The sequence below is a fragment of the Fundulus heteroclitus genome, chromosome 1 (assembly GCF_011125445.2).
Source record: "Fundulus heteroclitus isolate FHET01 chromosome 1, MU-UCD_Fhet_4.1, whole genome shotgun sequence".
Taxonomy (NCBI): Eukaryota; Metazoa; Chordata; class Actinopteri; order Cyprinodontiformes; family Fundulidae; genus Fundulus; species Fundulus heteroclitus.
In genome coordinates, this window is record NC_046361.1 from 17,445,647 (window position 1) to 17,462,519 (window position 16,873).

General features: G+C 41.7%; 1 protein-coding gene across 29 annotated transcripts in view; it reads right to left on the minus strand.

Annotated features, from left to right (window-relative positions):
* kif1b (kinesin family member 1B) overlaps nt 1-16,873 on the minus strand; it is a 71,018-nt gene that overhangs the window by 36,899 nt on the left and 17,246 nt on the right. For 16 of the 29 annotated variants that reach the window (XM_036136605.1, XM_036136649.1, XM_036136638.1 and 13 more), the window contains exons 3-16: nt 12,326-12,402; nt 12,066-12,245; nt 11,593-11,661; nt 9,127-9,305; nt 8,426-8,537; nt 5,996-6,073; nt 5,840-5,905; nt 5,647-5,664; nt 5,271-5,346; nt 4,771-4,849; nt 4,539-4,681; nt 3,896-3,937; nt 1,487-1,698; nt 678-757 (exon numbers count right to left, since the gene is read on the minus strand). In XM_036136605.1, the coding sequence (XP_035992498.1) occupies nt 678-757; nt 1,487-1,698; nt 3,896-3,937; nt 4,539-4,681; nt 4,771-4,849; nt 5,271-5,346; nt 5,647-5,664; nt 5,840-5,905; nt 5,996-6,073; nt 8,426-8,537; nt 9,127-9,305; nt 11,593-11,661; nt 12,066-12,245; nt 12,326-12,402 (1,411 nt within the window). Of the gene's footprint in view, nt 1-677; nt 758-1,486; nt 1,699-3,331; nt 3,407-3,895; nt 3,938-4,538; nt 4,682-4,770; nt 4,850-5,270; nt 5,347-5,646; nt 5,665-5,839; nt 5,906-5,995; nt 6,074-8,425; nt 8,538-9,126; nt 9,306-11,592; nt 11,662-12,065; nt 12,246-12,325; nt 12,403-16,873 lie in introns of all 29 variants that reach the window. The other 13 variants (XM_036136716.1, XM_036136602.1, XM_036136632.1 and 10 more) reach the window with 8 other exon arrangements.

Here is a 16,873-nt window from a genome sequence, read left to right on the forward strand (position 1 = left end):
AGCAGCGTGAGACGACCAAGACAAGTGAACTGGACAGAATTGGTTCAGAGGAGAGAAAGAAAAAAAAATGGAGTGAGGAGACAGTGGCAAGTCTAACCCCCAGATTGCAGTCTCAGATTGCAAGCTTTAAACCCTCAATGTAAGGCAATGTTAAAAATTAAACGTGCAAAAAAGGTAGGAACGCAGAAGGAAAAAAATAAACAGTCCCAAGCAGGTGGGAGACACGTCATTTACAAACAGGGCATTTTCCAGGAGGCTCTCCAGGGAGGCATTAAGAGAGTCGCATTTAGCTTCACACACAATAAAAAAAATAAAAATAACTACTCAGTTTTTCAAATAGCAGAGTAACACATGAAAGCACAAAAAAAAAAAAAAAAAGGAGCGAGAAAAACAACAGCTGTCACATCCACACAAGAAACCCAGCAGGAGGTGGGTTCAAACATAGGACTGCCCGTTTAGGAATGATAAACACGACGAGTGCTACAGCGTCCCATCATCTGACGTCACAAGAAGGTGTGGGAGCAGCTTTCCGAAGCCGTCACACCACCCGACGCGCAGCACAGACAGACTATAAATCCCAATTAGGTCTGATGGGGTGGATGCACATGGAGGACGCGCACTTCCCCCTCTCAGGAGACGCATATGGAAATGAGAATACGCCATCAGATCATACTGACCTCTCCATTCGGATGGCTTCTGTCTTCCGTAGTTTCTCCTCCCAGGTTTCATTGAGCTCAGCAATGATCTTTTCTGATTCCTGAACACAACAGGGAAAATATTAGGAGCTTAGATTTAAGTGTATTTTTTAGTTTGGCCAAGCTCTGGATTTAATCTGTGAAACATTTTAAGATTTTAGGCTGATATACAACTTGGAACTCTTAACGCAGGGGGGGAAGTTGTTTCATTTTGCTCCAGATATTTAGCTTTTCAATGAATCTTACACTAAATATTTAATGAAGCAGATCAAAGGCAAACAGTATAAAAACAGGTCCAGGGAGAATTAGATTCATATTTAAAAGGTTAACCTTCACTAAAATGTTTTATGTTTTCTGGGTCGTTAAAGTTGCCTCCTTTAGAAAGAGAATACGATTCGCCTCGCTGTGATAGCTTCGAGACGATAAGTCTTGAATCTATTTTCGTCTTATTTCCTCTGTGTTTGCGTCGGCGCTTGACGTCACTGGGATGACGGACAGATTGGGAACCATGGTTGTCATGGAAACTGCAGCTCCAGCTCACGGCGGGCTCTTGCAGCCCTACGTTGCTGTCTTGTCTGCAGAGTGAGAGCGTGCACAGCGGCACAGGAGCAATATGAAGCTCTGAGGACACGTGGAGTTAAGACGAGAAGAGGAGCTTTATTGGTGTGGGGGCCAAAATGAAACCACTGGTATTAAACTAATTGGACAAAAACAAAGCCTAGTTGGCTGTGGGAATCTTATATCCAGACAAATGTAGGTGCACAAGTGTCATTTTCCTCTAATAACTCTACCTTGAGTCTTTCAATGGCCTCCTCTCCTCCAGGCGTGGACATGATGCGCTCCTGGATGCTGGTGACCGACTGAAGACCCCCCTGGTTGCACAGTGCGCCAGAGGACGGAGAGGCTGTCAGGGAACCAATAGGGGCTGTGGAGAAATGGCCAGGGCGTTGGTTCTCTGAGGCTATCAAGTATCTATTCTTATTGTTCTGAATGTCTTTGAGGTCTGAGCCAGCAACAAGAAAGAGAGAAAGAGAGAAGTGGGAAAGGCCCGGGGTAATAGGGTGGAGGGAGTAAACACATAAAAATGGAAGAACCAAACATTAAATAGGAAGACAGGGGAAAATAGGAAGGTGCGGGGGGAAAAGAAAGGACACAGGAGGGGAAAGACAGTTGTAAGACAAACGTTTTACATCAGAGGGTTAAGACAAACAACCAGAACGCAGATCGACTATAGAAAGCAGCAGTTTTCACTCTAGGAAATTCACGTGTGCCATTGCTCATCATCCAGAGAATAATGAGTAGATTTCAGAATGGACTCAGGTTCACAGTTTGCAGGCCACCGCTTTAAGTGAGAGCCAGAATTACAGACCCTGTGTGAAAACTGCTGTTAGTTTTTGAACTACAGGATGGAAGTGAGATGGAGACTGCAAGAAAGTGCATATATAGGACGAGAGAGACCAACAGACATGCCGGCAAAGTCCAGCCCGCAGGTTTGGTTGATTAAATCACTCAGGCATGCGCTCGCAGGACCAGAAACACAGCAAAGCTGCAGCCGCCTCACTCAAAGGTTAATGTGCAAGGTTTCTTAAGATATCATACTTCGTGCTCTCTAAAAGATGCAAATATTCTGAAAGAATTAATAATTTAGGCTTGATTTTTTTTGCGGGGGATGTAGCTTTGTTAAAACAGAAACGCTACATCCAAAACAACACGAAGAGTAGTAGTTACGATGCCCAGTTATGTACGTTTTCAACATAAATTACTTTCTGCTGGGTCTAAATATAAGTATTAGCTTGGAATCTAGTATACTACCAAGTATACCAAGCACCTTGCTGCTTAAATTAAGAACCTTTACAGAGTCATAATACACTTACTAAAGGAGCTACCATTAGCTTCGTTGGATAGCTGGAACCAGAGAACTGTGAAGTTGTAAATTAAATTATCGCTTTCTTTAGCTTTAAGACTTAGCAACAAGCCACTCAGGGAGCTAACGTTAGCTTAGCTAGCTTGTTGGAAACTTGGCATGAAATTGTGAAAACGCTAGAAATATCAGTTGCCTTTATCAATTCCCAACATGTTCTTTATTTCTAAGCTGTTTAAAAACAACATTAACTAGCCTGCTCGTGGACTTTACATTAAGCTAGTATGCAACAATTACATGGTAAATTGTTAAATCTCTATAGCTAAAGTGATTCATTAGCTTTAGCTTGACTTGTTTAGCCACAGTTTTTTATATGCTAACTTACAATTTTTCTTTTAACTGTTCAACTTCTAATAAGAAACCACCAACGTAGCATTAGCTTAGTTAGTCTGAATCGTTAATGATCGGAAACAATTATTTCACTTCTGTGCATCTTACTGCGAATGTAGAACTTTTGGATGTTCTGATACACGAAAACCAGTAACAATGAGTTTATAATAACTGCACTCAGATATCCAACTTAATTATACATCATTCATTACTAGGAACAGATGAGCGAATACTTCCGGTTACATCTACAAGGATAAGTGGGCAGAGGTGTAGAAGAAGAGGGCACACTACAAAATTATTCAAACTATTAAAGCACACTACGTTAGTCAACTCCATATACATACACACTTCTGAAGCGGCTACTTAGAAATAGAAATATATGCACCTTTCCGTTTGTAGATCTGAGCCTCACTTTGAGAACTCAGAAGGGGCATTCTAAAGCTTTGAGCACTGTCACCGGCTGTGGATGATTAGTGAAAGAAAACAGGATAAAAAGCAGCAAGAGCCACCGGCAACACAAGAAGAAGCGTCAGACAGTGAGTGAGAGAAGGTGAGACATGATTACAAAATTATCCATGGATGTTGGGGGTGGGGGAGACCAATGTATTACTTTAAATTCCTCAAAGATGTCATTTTTAATAAAGTTGAATTTAAACCTGTAAAAAAAAAGAAAGAAGCTGCCTCACCCCCATCAGTCTAAAATAATATAACGGAAGAGCACGCGCAAAGCATGCTAACCTACTGGCATGCTAACCCTTGCCAAATCAGAACAACTACAGAAGCCTTGCATTTCCGAGTCTTATTTCTTAAGCCTTTTCTGGCTTTTAAGCAAATACATGCAAAGCCGGCAGCCGATTTAAAACGTAAGCAGTGGGGGTCCTAAGCAATTAGCCTAGCGAATTTCGGCTAATAGTGATATACAGAGCATCACTGTCACACATATACACACATTTGATTCCACTTCCTGGGTAATCATCCCCCATTGGATCAACTAAGGGGAGCAGGAAAAGATGAGAAGGATCAGAAGTCAGTGCTAGTAGTATGAGAAGAATGACTAGGAGAAATATTTTAGAGAGCTGGATGGACCGATGACAAGGACGAGACACAAGGTCATAGACTGACTGGTTAAGTGCCAAGTCATTACACATGACATAAGCAAACATTAGAAAGTAGGCAGCTTGTTAATCATTTCAACTATTTGAACATATACATTGCAACACTTGGTAATTACTCATGCTGACATTGCTGCCTCTTTCCAATTGGCAGGGCTATGAGCCATTACTCTTGGGTCTAGCAAATGAAGTGTGATATTTCAATCTGGTTTACTTTGTCTTGTCAGGCAAAACAATGGGAAGCATATTCCATAAATCTTGAGTTTACACGGGAAACCAAATACAGCTGATATAGTAGAGATAATAAATTTGTGCGCATTAAGACGCGTTTCTACAGCACATTATTTTATATTAAGCACAAGTACCGATCCTTGGATGGGAGGAAGCTTAAAAGGGATAAGAGCTTTGAGACGGTAGACAAAGAAGTTGTTGCCAGCTTGACGGATGCCCTGGCTGAACCGGCTGAGACTGCACACTCACTGTCCAGGATGTCTCCCAGGCCCTGAGCGCGGAGCAGTTCCTTCAGTCGAGCCACTTCGTCCTTCAGATCGCGCACCAACTTATTATTGGGATCCTCGTTGATAACAGCATTGCATTTGATGTTCTTGGCTCGGTCGGCATACCTACAAAAAAAGACAACCGTTTTTTTTTTTTTGCATTTGAAATCATACACAAGTTTTAACAATGCGGCTGTATGTATCTATAACCTTACCGCAGTGTACTGAGAGTTTCATCATAGTTGATATCTGCAGGGCTGAGGGCAGCTACCATGGCTGTTCTGGAGTTTCCACCTAGCGACAAAAGTGCAAGAGCCAAATATTCAACATTTGCATGACAGAATATTACATATATTCTTAAATACAATACAAGATTTACGTCTACTCCATATTAAATGGAGTAGTATGTAAAGCATACTACATCAAGGAAGGACTAAAGATGCACTCTATGCTCTTTATATGCCTGATTCAAAGATAGAAGTATCCTCTCGTCTTGTTAGTCTGAAATACAGTCTGCTGACAGGGATCTTCTTAAATTGGCTGAGGGTAATGCACACTTGCTCCACTCATTTTTTATTTTTTTTATAAAGCCGCTTGGTTTTCCATTACACAAATGGATCACTTGCTATACTAAAATAAAGATTTCTCTAAACATCTCAGAGATGGAAGATTCAACCAGTTCAGCAGATTTATTAAGCGTAATAAGGATTCATACCGAGGTTCTCCCTCAGCAGCCAGGTCAGAACAGAGTCTCTGTAAGGGATGAAGTCCGTCTTTTTCTTTTTCTTGCTCTGCAAAGCAACAAAATTGCTCTGTGTAAAGCTGGAAAATCTCATGTGAAGTGTTCACTTTCAGCACTAAACAAGATGGAAAGATATAATGGTGTTACATAAAAAAAAAAAACACCTGCTGTGAATGACAATATAGGCAGAAAGCTACTGTGATGATTGTAGGCGTAATTGTGTGTGTGTGGCCTAAAAGCACGGCACTTTAGGCGATAGAAATGAGAGCTGTTGAATACAACTTTAACCGTCCGTATGGTAATTATTGATCACTTTGGAGATCAGCGCTATAGCTATCAGAGTGTTTACCTTGCTGGTACAGTTATCCTGTGCAAGCAGGCATTACAATGACAAGAGGAGAGAAAACAGAGGGGAAGATGTTACAGCATGCCAGGCTACAAACAGGACCTTGAGAAGGCAGGGTCGAGTTCAAGAGGGCAAGAAAGGCTCCACAGAAGGAAAACCAAATGGCAGGAAATGGAATCAGGCATAAAGCACTTACCACTTCTGCCAAGGCAGAGATGACCTTCCCTAATGTGGTGAGAGATTTGTTGATGTTTGCTCCCTCCTGCAATCGTGAATAAAGCATATCCATTAAGACGGAAATACCAGCCATATGACTGGTGATGCTGTGTGACACTGCAGATGAGACCCTCACCTTTAGCCTGGTACCTTTAGCTCCAGTGGAATCTGCACGTTCGCTTCCTGCCAAGTCGACCAGACTAATTTTACTGACCTAAGGAGAGAGTGCAAATCTATAAGACGCGCCGACCTTCTAAATAAATTTGATCTGAACTAAGAGAGTTTAATGATGCAAGAACTTCACGGCTATTATACGGTAAAAAAAACAAACTAGTTTTCTTCACACATTTTAATAATGAGCATCAGCGTGACAGTTTTGATGAAACAGAAAGATTGTGCTCTTCTGCTGAGACCTATTACACAACATTACAATCATAAGATTTAGTCAGTGATGTAAACTCCAGAAACATGATACATAACTAATACAAATGATTCCTATAATCTAACCCAGTGAGGTTAATGGTCATGTAGAGTCCATGTAGTTCGACTTGTAAGACTAACACATTAGGTTCTGGATGAAAGATCAATTCTGAAACTTAACACCAGTCTAACATGCAATCACCAGATTAGATCAAAGTTCAACCTAAACAACATCTTCAACCAGGAAGTCATATATATTACTTAAATAACAAGACGACTGAGTATCTTTCAGTGAAAAAAATCTGCAACATTCAAATCTATTCAGAAAAGAAGTTAAAATTCCTCCCAATACACATTTAGGCATCCAAGTTTAGTGAGATGCTGCCTGGCAGTAAAAACTGATAGAGTGGCTGGAAACAATGGCCATTGTTTTCAAAATAACAGTGATCCTTGTGTCTTTAAGGCGTCGGAGGAAATGCTGGAAGTCGTATCTAAAATGGCTCCGCACCCCCCCCCCCCCCCCCCGATTCTCCATTCAGGACTGAATGAAGCCATTTTCACAAATTCACTACAGAACAGAAATTTTCTTAACACTCATTCAGGTCAGTCAGTCTGGCAAAAGCTGATTGCAGATCTTAAAAACACCCCCTCCCTAACTGAAAATCTGTAGAAAATAATAGAATAATCCTTTATTTAGCCCTCAATGGGGAAATGCAGTATGACGCCCGACTAGCTATGGAACAAACCTGAAGACTACAAACATTGAAAAGAGATTTTCTTTTAAAACCTGGGTGCCGGTGTATATGTTTAAGCTAATATGCAGAATAGTGTTTTGCCTACCGAATGCTCGGCTCAAGGGACTCTAACACAAACAGAACATTTCCTTCACTGACACACCTGACACATGCAAAACAACTGCAGACAATTTCCTCCAATTCAAATCCCACAGTGACACATTTACTGGCATCCTGGCAGACTTTCTATGTGTTTTCAGGAAATTTTACATTTTTCGTCTAATATATGTTTTCATTAGCCAAGTTTTTTTTTTTTTTTTTTTACTTTTTAGACAAAATTGAGCAGTGGCAGAACAAAGCGTACCCCTGCTGTTGTTACTACCCACAATTGGACACCAGTTAGTCTTCCCTTTTAACGCAGAAAGAGGCATTTTTAACCGTTCCTCTCAGCACAATCTCTGCAGAGTTCAAAGTTCTCTCGGTTTTCAGCGCACCCCATAGGTTTTCTGAAGAGTTCACTTCCAGGGAATGAAATAGCCAAGGAAGAAGATTGATTCTGGGTGTTTGGCGAACCCTTTCTGTGTTGATTGGGCCCATTGTTTTGATTTGTTGTCCTGCTCAAAGACGGTTTACTTGTAGAGTTCACCAGGTTTTCAGTAAAAATCTTTGGGGATTTCATGATGAGAAACAGGACTACAACAACATTTATCATATACCATACTAAACAGGTGTTTTTCCACATTCAGCCACTGTTTCATGCCAAACCCACCTAAAGTATGTGCAGTCAAACAACAACATTATTAGTCTCCCGTGACCTACGCACAAGACCACTGCAGTTTTTCTACAGTGAGGTTTGAAGATTTATTTATGTTTTACATTCCTTACTCTGACAAGACAGATATTGATGGATGTAGAGAAACAAATCTAATCTCAACGGCAGTATGTTTTGTGTCAACATGTTCCCGGTGGACCTGACCTTTATTTTAATCTGTCACAATGAAGAGCCGGAACATTATTGTAGACTGACTGATTTTAAAAGGCCTAACTTGTTCTTATTATACAAAATGAAATCCAATGATTAGTAAAGATTGCAGATAGGAGGCTATCTGCTTTGGACATGAATACGGGTTCTTATCCAGCTTAAGTGACCAGAGGCCAACAGGAATGGATTTATGCGTCATGTTTTACACCCAAGGGAAAAAAATAGGTCTGATTTATCAGTAAGAAGATCCTAGAAACACCAATAAACTTAGAAACTAAAGTAGTTATGTAAAAAAAAAATGCTTCAGCTACTTTCATTTATAGGGATTATCAGGAATGCCAACCATTAGGCCATAGATTCTCAACATGTTGTCATTAAATCCCAAAGAACAAATGTTGTTAAGCTTGAGAAGGTGACCGTCTGCTCTGACCTTTTCCGTGGTGAGGTCCGTCTCGCTGTCATGTTTCTTCTGTGTGAAGACGATGGTGAAAACTGCATGGGACCTGCTGCTGGTCTCATTCATGTTGGTAGCAGCAACAGTTCTGCACGTCGGCACATAGGGGCGCGGTTAGTAAAAATCACATCCAAATTGGCATTAAACTGATTTTCTACACACCTTTCACCCTCTATTGAATTAGTCGCTGTGATGAATGCTGCATAAATAGTCTTGAGTGTTACAAGCACTATCGGGCCTGGATTTTTACACCTATTGTAGCGAATGAAGTCCAAGGGATTAGCTTGTGGCGCGGAGGGAGATAATATTGTGAGGACACCAAACAGAAAGTGTACAAGGCGCATTCAGAAGGATGGCCACAGGGGAGACGCTGGCTTTACACGCCACGTTCTAGAAATAAGCCCTCTGAATCAGCAGAGAGATTAAAGTGCGGTACACTTCTCCCCGCTGGAGCTTTCATAACACACGGCAGAACCTCCACGCATTTCACTACTCTCCAAGGTTCTTCGTGTGCAAAATGTCGATTAGGAGTAAATGGAGATTCCTTATGAAGAATATAAGCGATTCAGATTCAGCATGACTCAGATCTAGCAGGCTCTGGCATCTATTGTTCTCACAATCATTCTAAAACCCCTTTCTTCCCTCTGCACTCACCTAGAAATGAGGGTGTGACTCACCTTGCTTTGTTTCCTGCATCCATTAAATCAGCAATATCTGTGTAGGATGTGACGGCCAGCTTGGACAGGTCCTCCACGTAGGGACCCAGCAGCGGATGCTCTCGCACCCTCAGGTTCCCTTTGTTCTTAGGATTGAGCAGATCTCGCACCCGTTCACAGTAGATCTCCATGTAACTCACCTAAAAATAAACATTTAGAAAATATATATGTAGAATGTTCGGTGGAAGCACAATTTTAAGGTCAATTGTTTTTATGCTCTAGAAGGCGGAGGATTTAAAAGTATATTAGCGCCTCTAAGGTAGATGCATCACTCTAGGAGATAAAGGGAGTAGCAGAATCCCTTAAATTCAGAGATCTACCGAGAAATTTGCTAGTGACCAAATCTATGGAATTTTAGCTGGTTGAAAACTTACAAAAGGAAAAATAATAATCTGATTTTTCTTTATTCCCCCCACAGTCTGTGAGAGCACCATATTAGCGCTGTCACAATACCAAAATTTCAAACTCAATTTCAATACTAAGGAAAAATACTCAATATGCAATGTCATTTCCAATACCGTGGCAGCATTTTTTTAAGGCACAGGGTTTTTCATGGTTAAGTGTAAAGAAATCAATCAAGAAATAAATAATTTTCTTGATTTTTGGAAGAAAAAACAAAAGAATAAATAAATACAAATAAAAAATGCAGTTCTATGCAGGGTTGAAACTGAACGGATTCAAAACAAATAAATGACCCAATAAATGTATCACTACAAGGTTGCCCTTAGTGATTTAAAAGTGTTTAAGTAAATATATATATATCTTTTAACAGTCATTTAAAAAAATTACATTAAGTTATTGCACATTTTTATATTAATTGGTACATTTTAATTGGATTGATTTATCTATTGGGCAATTTCCATATTTCCATTCTTAACTCTGTCAGTGTTGGTCCTCCACATTATAATTGCTTGTTTTTAAATGTGCCACTCTGTGCTTTAATATACATGTCAATTACCTGATGATACAGATAACTTTTACTATTGAGGGACTACTATCATAATATCCAAAAAAAAAAAAAAAAAAAAACATGGATCTGGTACATACCAAATTTATTTCACAGTCAAACTAAGGATTGGTTATTCAACAGCAGCTCTGTACAATTTGTCTTTCTGGTCATTTTGCATAACATTTTCCTTAGTGATCAAACACAGCAGCAAGGTTGATTGTTAAAGGTTCCTCCTTTATTCTGCTCCTATCGTCAGTTTCAGTCTTGCTCCACTGCAACCTGAATAATCAGGCATTTTCGCCTCAAATACCTTTACATCTAAATGTAGGAGTAATGGATGGAGGTGCGCTGGCTTGTTTCGTTACTTGACTGCTTATTAGCTGACTGAGCCAATAGCTGACGTTTTCCTGCGTTGACTTGTACCGCAGCAGAATTGTGCTCAGAGATCAACAAGAACCATCACTGGGCTCTCCAACAAGCTAATATCAGCTAGCGTTAGCTTGTTGTTCGGGGGGGTTTATTCAGCTCACTGACCTTTTTAGCTTGCTCTCAAACATCCGTCTCGTACTGTTAGCTTAGCATGTAGCGCTGTTAAGCATGTTGTTTTCTGACCGCATGCACTTTTTAAGGAAAGTTTCTCCGTATAACACTTTTGTGTTGAATCCTCGCTAAAGAGGGTCTCGTGTGGGTTTTTTTCTGGCTGTACTAAGAGCTTAAAACTTCCAGCAGCAGATCATTGTTGAGATAAGTGGCAGCAGGGAGTGGAGGGAGCCTCTTTTGTTGCAGCGCTGCGGTTGGAAGAAATCCAACAATTTGAGGAAATGTGAACGGGACGGTTTGAAGTATTGATTATATTGAGGTATCGATTATTTTTGACAACCCTACACCATACTTAAGCGACGCCAAATTTAATTTTTAAAGGGGAAATTGTGCTTTAAATGGAGACTGACTGATGGTAGCAGTAAAACTTCAGCAGACACCAGAAAGGCTGAACAGAGTAAAGCAATGTTTCTGCTTAACCCTTCTGAGGCCGTAATCCATCAGTAGTCGAACATGCTAGATCAGTGGAAGACTTTCAGAAACCTCAAAGTTAAGGTAAGGATCGACCTTCATGCAGATTAATTACTAATGCTAACCACATAAATACTAATGGCTCTATGTCAACTCCATAATAATTGTACCTTTCATTTTAAAATGCAAAACTTTTTACAGCAACCTCTCTCACACAGATGCGTGACTGTTTAAAGGAAGACAGCTAAAAAACATTTTTTTCAGTGCCGTCAATTTAAAAATCACTGGAACACTTTCCAAAAAGAGATCAGAAATCTGTCAGAAAACCCGTTGCTGAGTCGCTGAATAAAATCTAAAGCCCATCATGTTTTAAGCTTGTCTGAACCTGTTTAAAATATGACAAAAATAAAGTCCGGCTTCAAACTAAAAGGATTTTCACCCGCAGCCCCCTTTTGTGTAAAATGTACCTCTACTGAGTAGGAGAGATCCTCTTTGTTGCCGTCGTCATTGATTTTCTCAAATAGATCTTCACAAAGCTGGAAAGCAAAAAAAAACACAACAACACGATCTTTAATTCACGTTAACTGAGTTTGGAGACGATAAACAGAAGAGGCAAAGACAACAAAGCGAAAAGCCAATATTGCTTATTTAGCAAGCCAAGCCAATTAAGTAACAACTTAATCAAATGATCCCAAAGACAAAAAAGTTTTGCCAGGCTACTTTTCTACAGTACTGCAAAGGATAGAAAATAATTTCCTATGAATATTTCTTTGCGTTAATAATTCTGAACAAATCAGAAAGTTAACAGGCTCAGAAAAATGCAAAGAGAATGGAGCAGCAGGAATGCAGCCTCATTTAAAGTTAGTTTTTCAAATAAAAGGTGCAGTAATTCATTTCACTTGTATATAGCAATACATTTGAACTATTTTAATATACAAACCATGGGAATGATTCCTTCCTGTCCCTCCTCCTGTTTGCCCATCATAGTGTAGGATTTGCCAGCTCCGGTCTGGCCGTAAGCGAAGATGCAGACGTTGTAGCCCTCAAAAGCATGCTGCAGCATCTCCTTCCCGATGTCGTTGTACACTTGGTTCTGTGATGCAAAGGAGGGGTCCTCTGGCTGTAAAATAAGGAGGACTGTTTAGGCTACCGATGCACTACAAAAACAAAGCTTTCATGTACCTGTGTGTGTCTACTCACTGTGGTGTGTGACCAGTAGGAATAATCGAAGCTGAACGTTTTTGCTGGTTCTTTGGGGGCTTTGGGGTTCAGGATAGCTGTGGAGGTGATGGGAGAGGAAGAAATGAGACAATATGAATCACCATTTATGTCTTTGTTCATACAGTTTAAATCAAAAACTACATTGAAAAAGACAGTAGACTGTATATTGAAAGGGAAAAATAGATTACGCTCCTTTCTATAACAGTTAAAGGTCTGATAAAAGTAGCTTCATTTCCAATACCAATATGTTCACCATACACTCAGACTGATGACGTTCTTTTTTTGTTGTTGTTGGTTTCAAAACTAATATGTGCTGCTCTTTTTTTCTATTCAAAATAAATAAGTCTGAATCGGCAGATCAGACCTAAAAAAGAAGACCAGAAATCGGTCTGAGCCAGTAAAAAAGCCTGACCAGGAAATATCTAATATTTCATCCGCTGCTTGTTTTATGCTGTGTTGCTGAATAGGAGTTGCCTTACGATCGGCTTTTTGAATCACAGCATGTAGGAGTGATATTTTTGGACCTAAAAAGTCACGAGTCAGTGACACATCACAACATCTGCCCTTTTCCTTTTTTTTTTTTTAGGGAACCTCCAACGTTTCAAGCCTCACAAAACGGGCCGTCTTTAATCCCCAACTACACTCTGAGTCGGAGCAAAATAAACGGCAGGTTTTGAGAACCAACAGACGCGACTTCTTCTGCAACATCTCATCCGCCTCCAACGTGCTGACACGGTGTTTCCACATGGCCCCGCCGGTCCCCGAGGCCACACATTTCTGTATGGGAAAGAATCTGCTACCATGCCTGGTATGTCGGCCCGCCTCAGCCACGGTGGCTGGTACCCGGAGGACAAGTGTCCTCGCTTCAAGACCGTGCACCGTGTAAATGTGACGTCGACAGGGCAGGATGCTGGTCTGATCGTAGCATATTTGAAGCCTACAGTCAAACTTTAATCGTTTTTGGCTGACATTAACTCAAATATCTAAGCAAGAGAACCCAAACTATCACCTATGACGGGCAAGACTTTCATGCACTATATGTGTGCGTGTTATGTATATTTTTTCGGTCTTTCTGAAGGAGTCCGCCGCGCCCGCCCTAAAGCTGTAATTACCTTTGCTGTATTTAATTTTGTGCACTGCTGAAGCCGGTTTTTGCCTCCTTCACATCGGGGTGCTTGAGAGGCTTTCGCATCAAGATGTCGCTAGCAGAGTGCCTGACACGCTCAGAGGATTTCGCCACACTTATCAATAATGCAGGAGGAGAGGAGAGAGAGAGAGAGGGATTGCATGTCGCCCTCCACGGGTCACATCATGCTGACAGAAAAGCACTGCATGTCCTCTGAACTGCTCTGCTCTCTAAATATGTGATGGTTATACCAACTCCTACCGCACCTACACGGGCTTTCTTCCTTTCAAACGTTTGCGTTCTACGCTCTGCGAACCTCAGGTTAAGGTGCACGGCAGACGCGTCTATAATTGGGCTATGGAAGAGGATACAGAGAAATGGGCTGCTAAATAAAGCCCATTTTCACCTCTGACCTGCCTCAGGAGGGAAACTGGAGAGTCTATGTGAAGAAATCAGGAGGGGTGTGGGGGGGGTTTAGGTTACAGACGCCCCTATTACCCTTTTCCTGGAACAATCTACAGTTGCTATTAATGAGCGAGCATCCTTAGCTCGGATTCTGCGTTCGAGAGACTGCACAGCAATAGAAACCACAAGACACAGTGTCCTTTGGAGACGGGTTGATGGCGAAACCTCAGCCCAGGAAGGAACAAAGCATCTCTGGCCACCAGGTCAACACAATTCCTAAACAGCATTTTTAGGACGTTAAACAGCTTATCAGGACGTATGGGGTGAATATTTAGGGTAAAAAGGTTTTAAACACAGCAGCTGCTGCTGCAGCACGGCTTTTCTTCGGTGATAAATCATCCGTGTGTGGCACGGTTGTCGCATTTGGCCACAAAGAAGAGAAAACGGCTTGGCCGGTGTCTCTGAGGCAGTCTATCAAATGAGTTGGGTCCCATTAAAGAAGAGTAAGATAGCAGCATATTGCTACAAAATAATTAGCAATATCCTATCAGGATATTGCACACCATTAACTAGCATAAAAACAATGAGTCCTGTATGGAGGAACCAAGCCCAGGGGTCTACAGGAAGCACCACCACGCTTCCATTTAAACCTAAGCAGGAGTTGCACTCCAGACCTGAGATGGAAGCGGCATTTTTGCTGCCTCATAAACAACGTCATAAATCTGTCCCTCTCAACCATGGCAACAGGTATAGGACCAGACTCCGGTTGCCATAACAACTTCAACTTGGCACAGAAGGGGGGGGATGGAGGATGCGGCACGCTGCGTTCCCTTTTTTTTTCCTCTCTTCTCGTGCATTCCTTATCACCGATCGCTGGGAGTTGCTTTAAAAAAAAAAAACACAGATTTAGGATCAGCAGCGGTCTATTCAAGTGCTGATTTCAGGCTTATGGCGGTGTGAGCGTTCGAAACATACGGAAAAGCTCGCTCTGAAAAGCTGTGGGGATTTGTAACTAAGACATTAAGCCCCTCATAATGTCAGATCCCATACGTAATTGGAACTTTCACTACGCAAAGATGGGAAAAGAAAAAACATTGATACACAAAGTGTGCCGGAGCAACTTCATTATTATCAGATATTTCATATATAGTCAACCTTAGTTACTAATTTTCTATTTAGAAGATCCAATGATGAGAACCAAACTCTAACGGACTCACGGCAGAAAACCCAGCCAATAAAAAGCCACGAGTAAAGTTATTTTTCCCTGGAAGTGCAGTGCATCCACAGATCCTGATAAAAATTAAGACTGGGAATATGTGAGCCCTCTGCGGGCGCTCTCCCATTTCAAAGCAAGGTAGGTAGCAGTTAACTAACCACATCCTGCCATCCAGAGAGCATCAGTCAGCTGGTTATAGCTGGCAGACATTTTCTGCTCCAGCGTACAGCATGGGGTCTTATAATCCAAGCAGGAAAGCTTGAAAAGGAAATACGACACACACACCTCCCTAATTAGGCTGTTAGGAGGTCTCTGAGCACCAGATGGGGACTAAAAGCTTTCGCCTTTCACCTGAGACATGCAGAGAGAGAGAGTCTAAAATGGCTGAACACATCAGCCTCTCTTTTCAAGTAAACCTCTGGGGAACTGCTAGCTGTTCACTCAGGCTGATCGATGCCGACTTAGAGTCGCAAGACGGGGATGATGGCAGGAAACGAAGTTGTAGGTAAACCTTGACAGGAAGACAAAGACCTAACCTGCTAAAAAGAGCAGCCAATCAGATCCACCGTTCTGCAGAACATGGACACGGACACCGACAAGGCAGTGTGCACTCAGCGCACTCTGTAGCTCATGCGGCTCGCTTTTCTTTTTCTTTTCTTTTTTTTTTTTTTAAAGAGTCATGCAGTTCCAGAAATGTTCTGCTCAATGAGATGTCTGTCGCAGCATACAAAGCTTCTTAGTCTGCCCTTAAAGGCCAACTGATGTGGCGGTAATTCATTTGAACACTTTTCCCATGGCAACATTATTACGTTTAGTGCCTAAGGAGGCTGGGAGGCAGCCCACGCCATCGACAGGTCTCCCGTCCATCACAGGACACACAGACCACATGAGGCAACCTCTGGTAAAACTGCGGGCCCTCCCTAAATGTCACAGCACCCATGAAGTATTATTCTCATTTTGATGATGGACCAGAGAAGCCTTCTTGTAAGCGAGGGAGCAGTGTACGAGCCATCGTTCAGCCAGCTGACCAGATGTGTGCAGCCACAGGAGGGGGATGTGCAGCCCTACATTAGCCCACGCTCCACATTGGCAGAAAATGCTGATCACCCCGGGAATTTCTCCTACAGCTCATCAAAAGAACTTGAAATGGTCAGAACCATTGGTATACTGGATCGGACATCCCGCTATTGACAATGATGTGATCACACAGGCGCCATTGCTATTTAGCTAGTCCTGTCAACAAAACCATGTTGGTTTAATTTAATCTTATCAGATTTTCATAAAATATGGCTAAAATTAAAGATGATAACATTACAGATGTTATGATAGATGGAAATATGTATTTTCCCTAAAGATAAATCAATAAGCAACATGGATGCTGAGCACTGACAATGACAGGTATACCTATTGTGCTGTAAACATCGCCATGCGGTCAATTTGTTTATGAACAGCTCAAGCTGCCTAATCATATCAGTTTTTTGGTTTCTGGCTTCGAAACTGAAATGTCTAAAGTGGTATTGGCTAATAAAAGAGGGTTTCAGAGGTGGACTGGCCATCGGGTCGTTTCACGATGTGTCAGCCTGTCTCTCGCTCCTGAGGACCCGGTCGGCTACGCTACCGCCGACGGGCGAAACCAAAGGCTCAGTTCGGGTCCAGCTTTGATTTGATTTGATTTTTTAACAATCCAAGCAATCCATATGGCTCAGTTAGGTCTGGTTGCCTCGCTGAAGCTCCCCTGATGTCAGAGCAGCGCAGACACAGAGAGAGAGAGAGACGATCA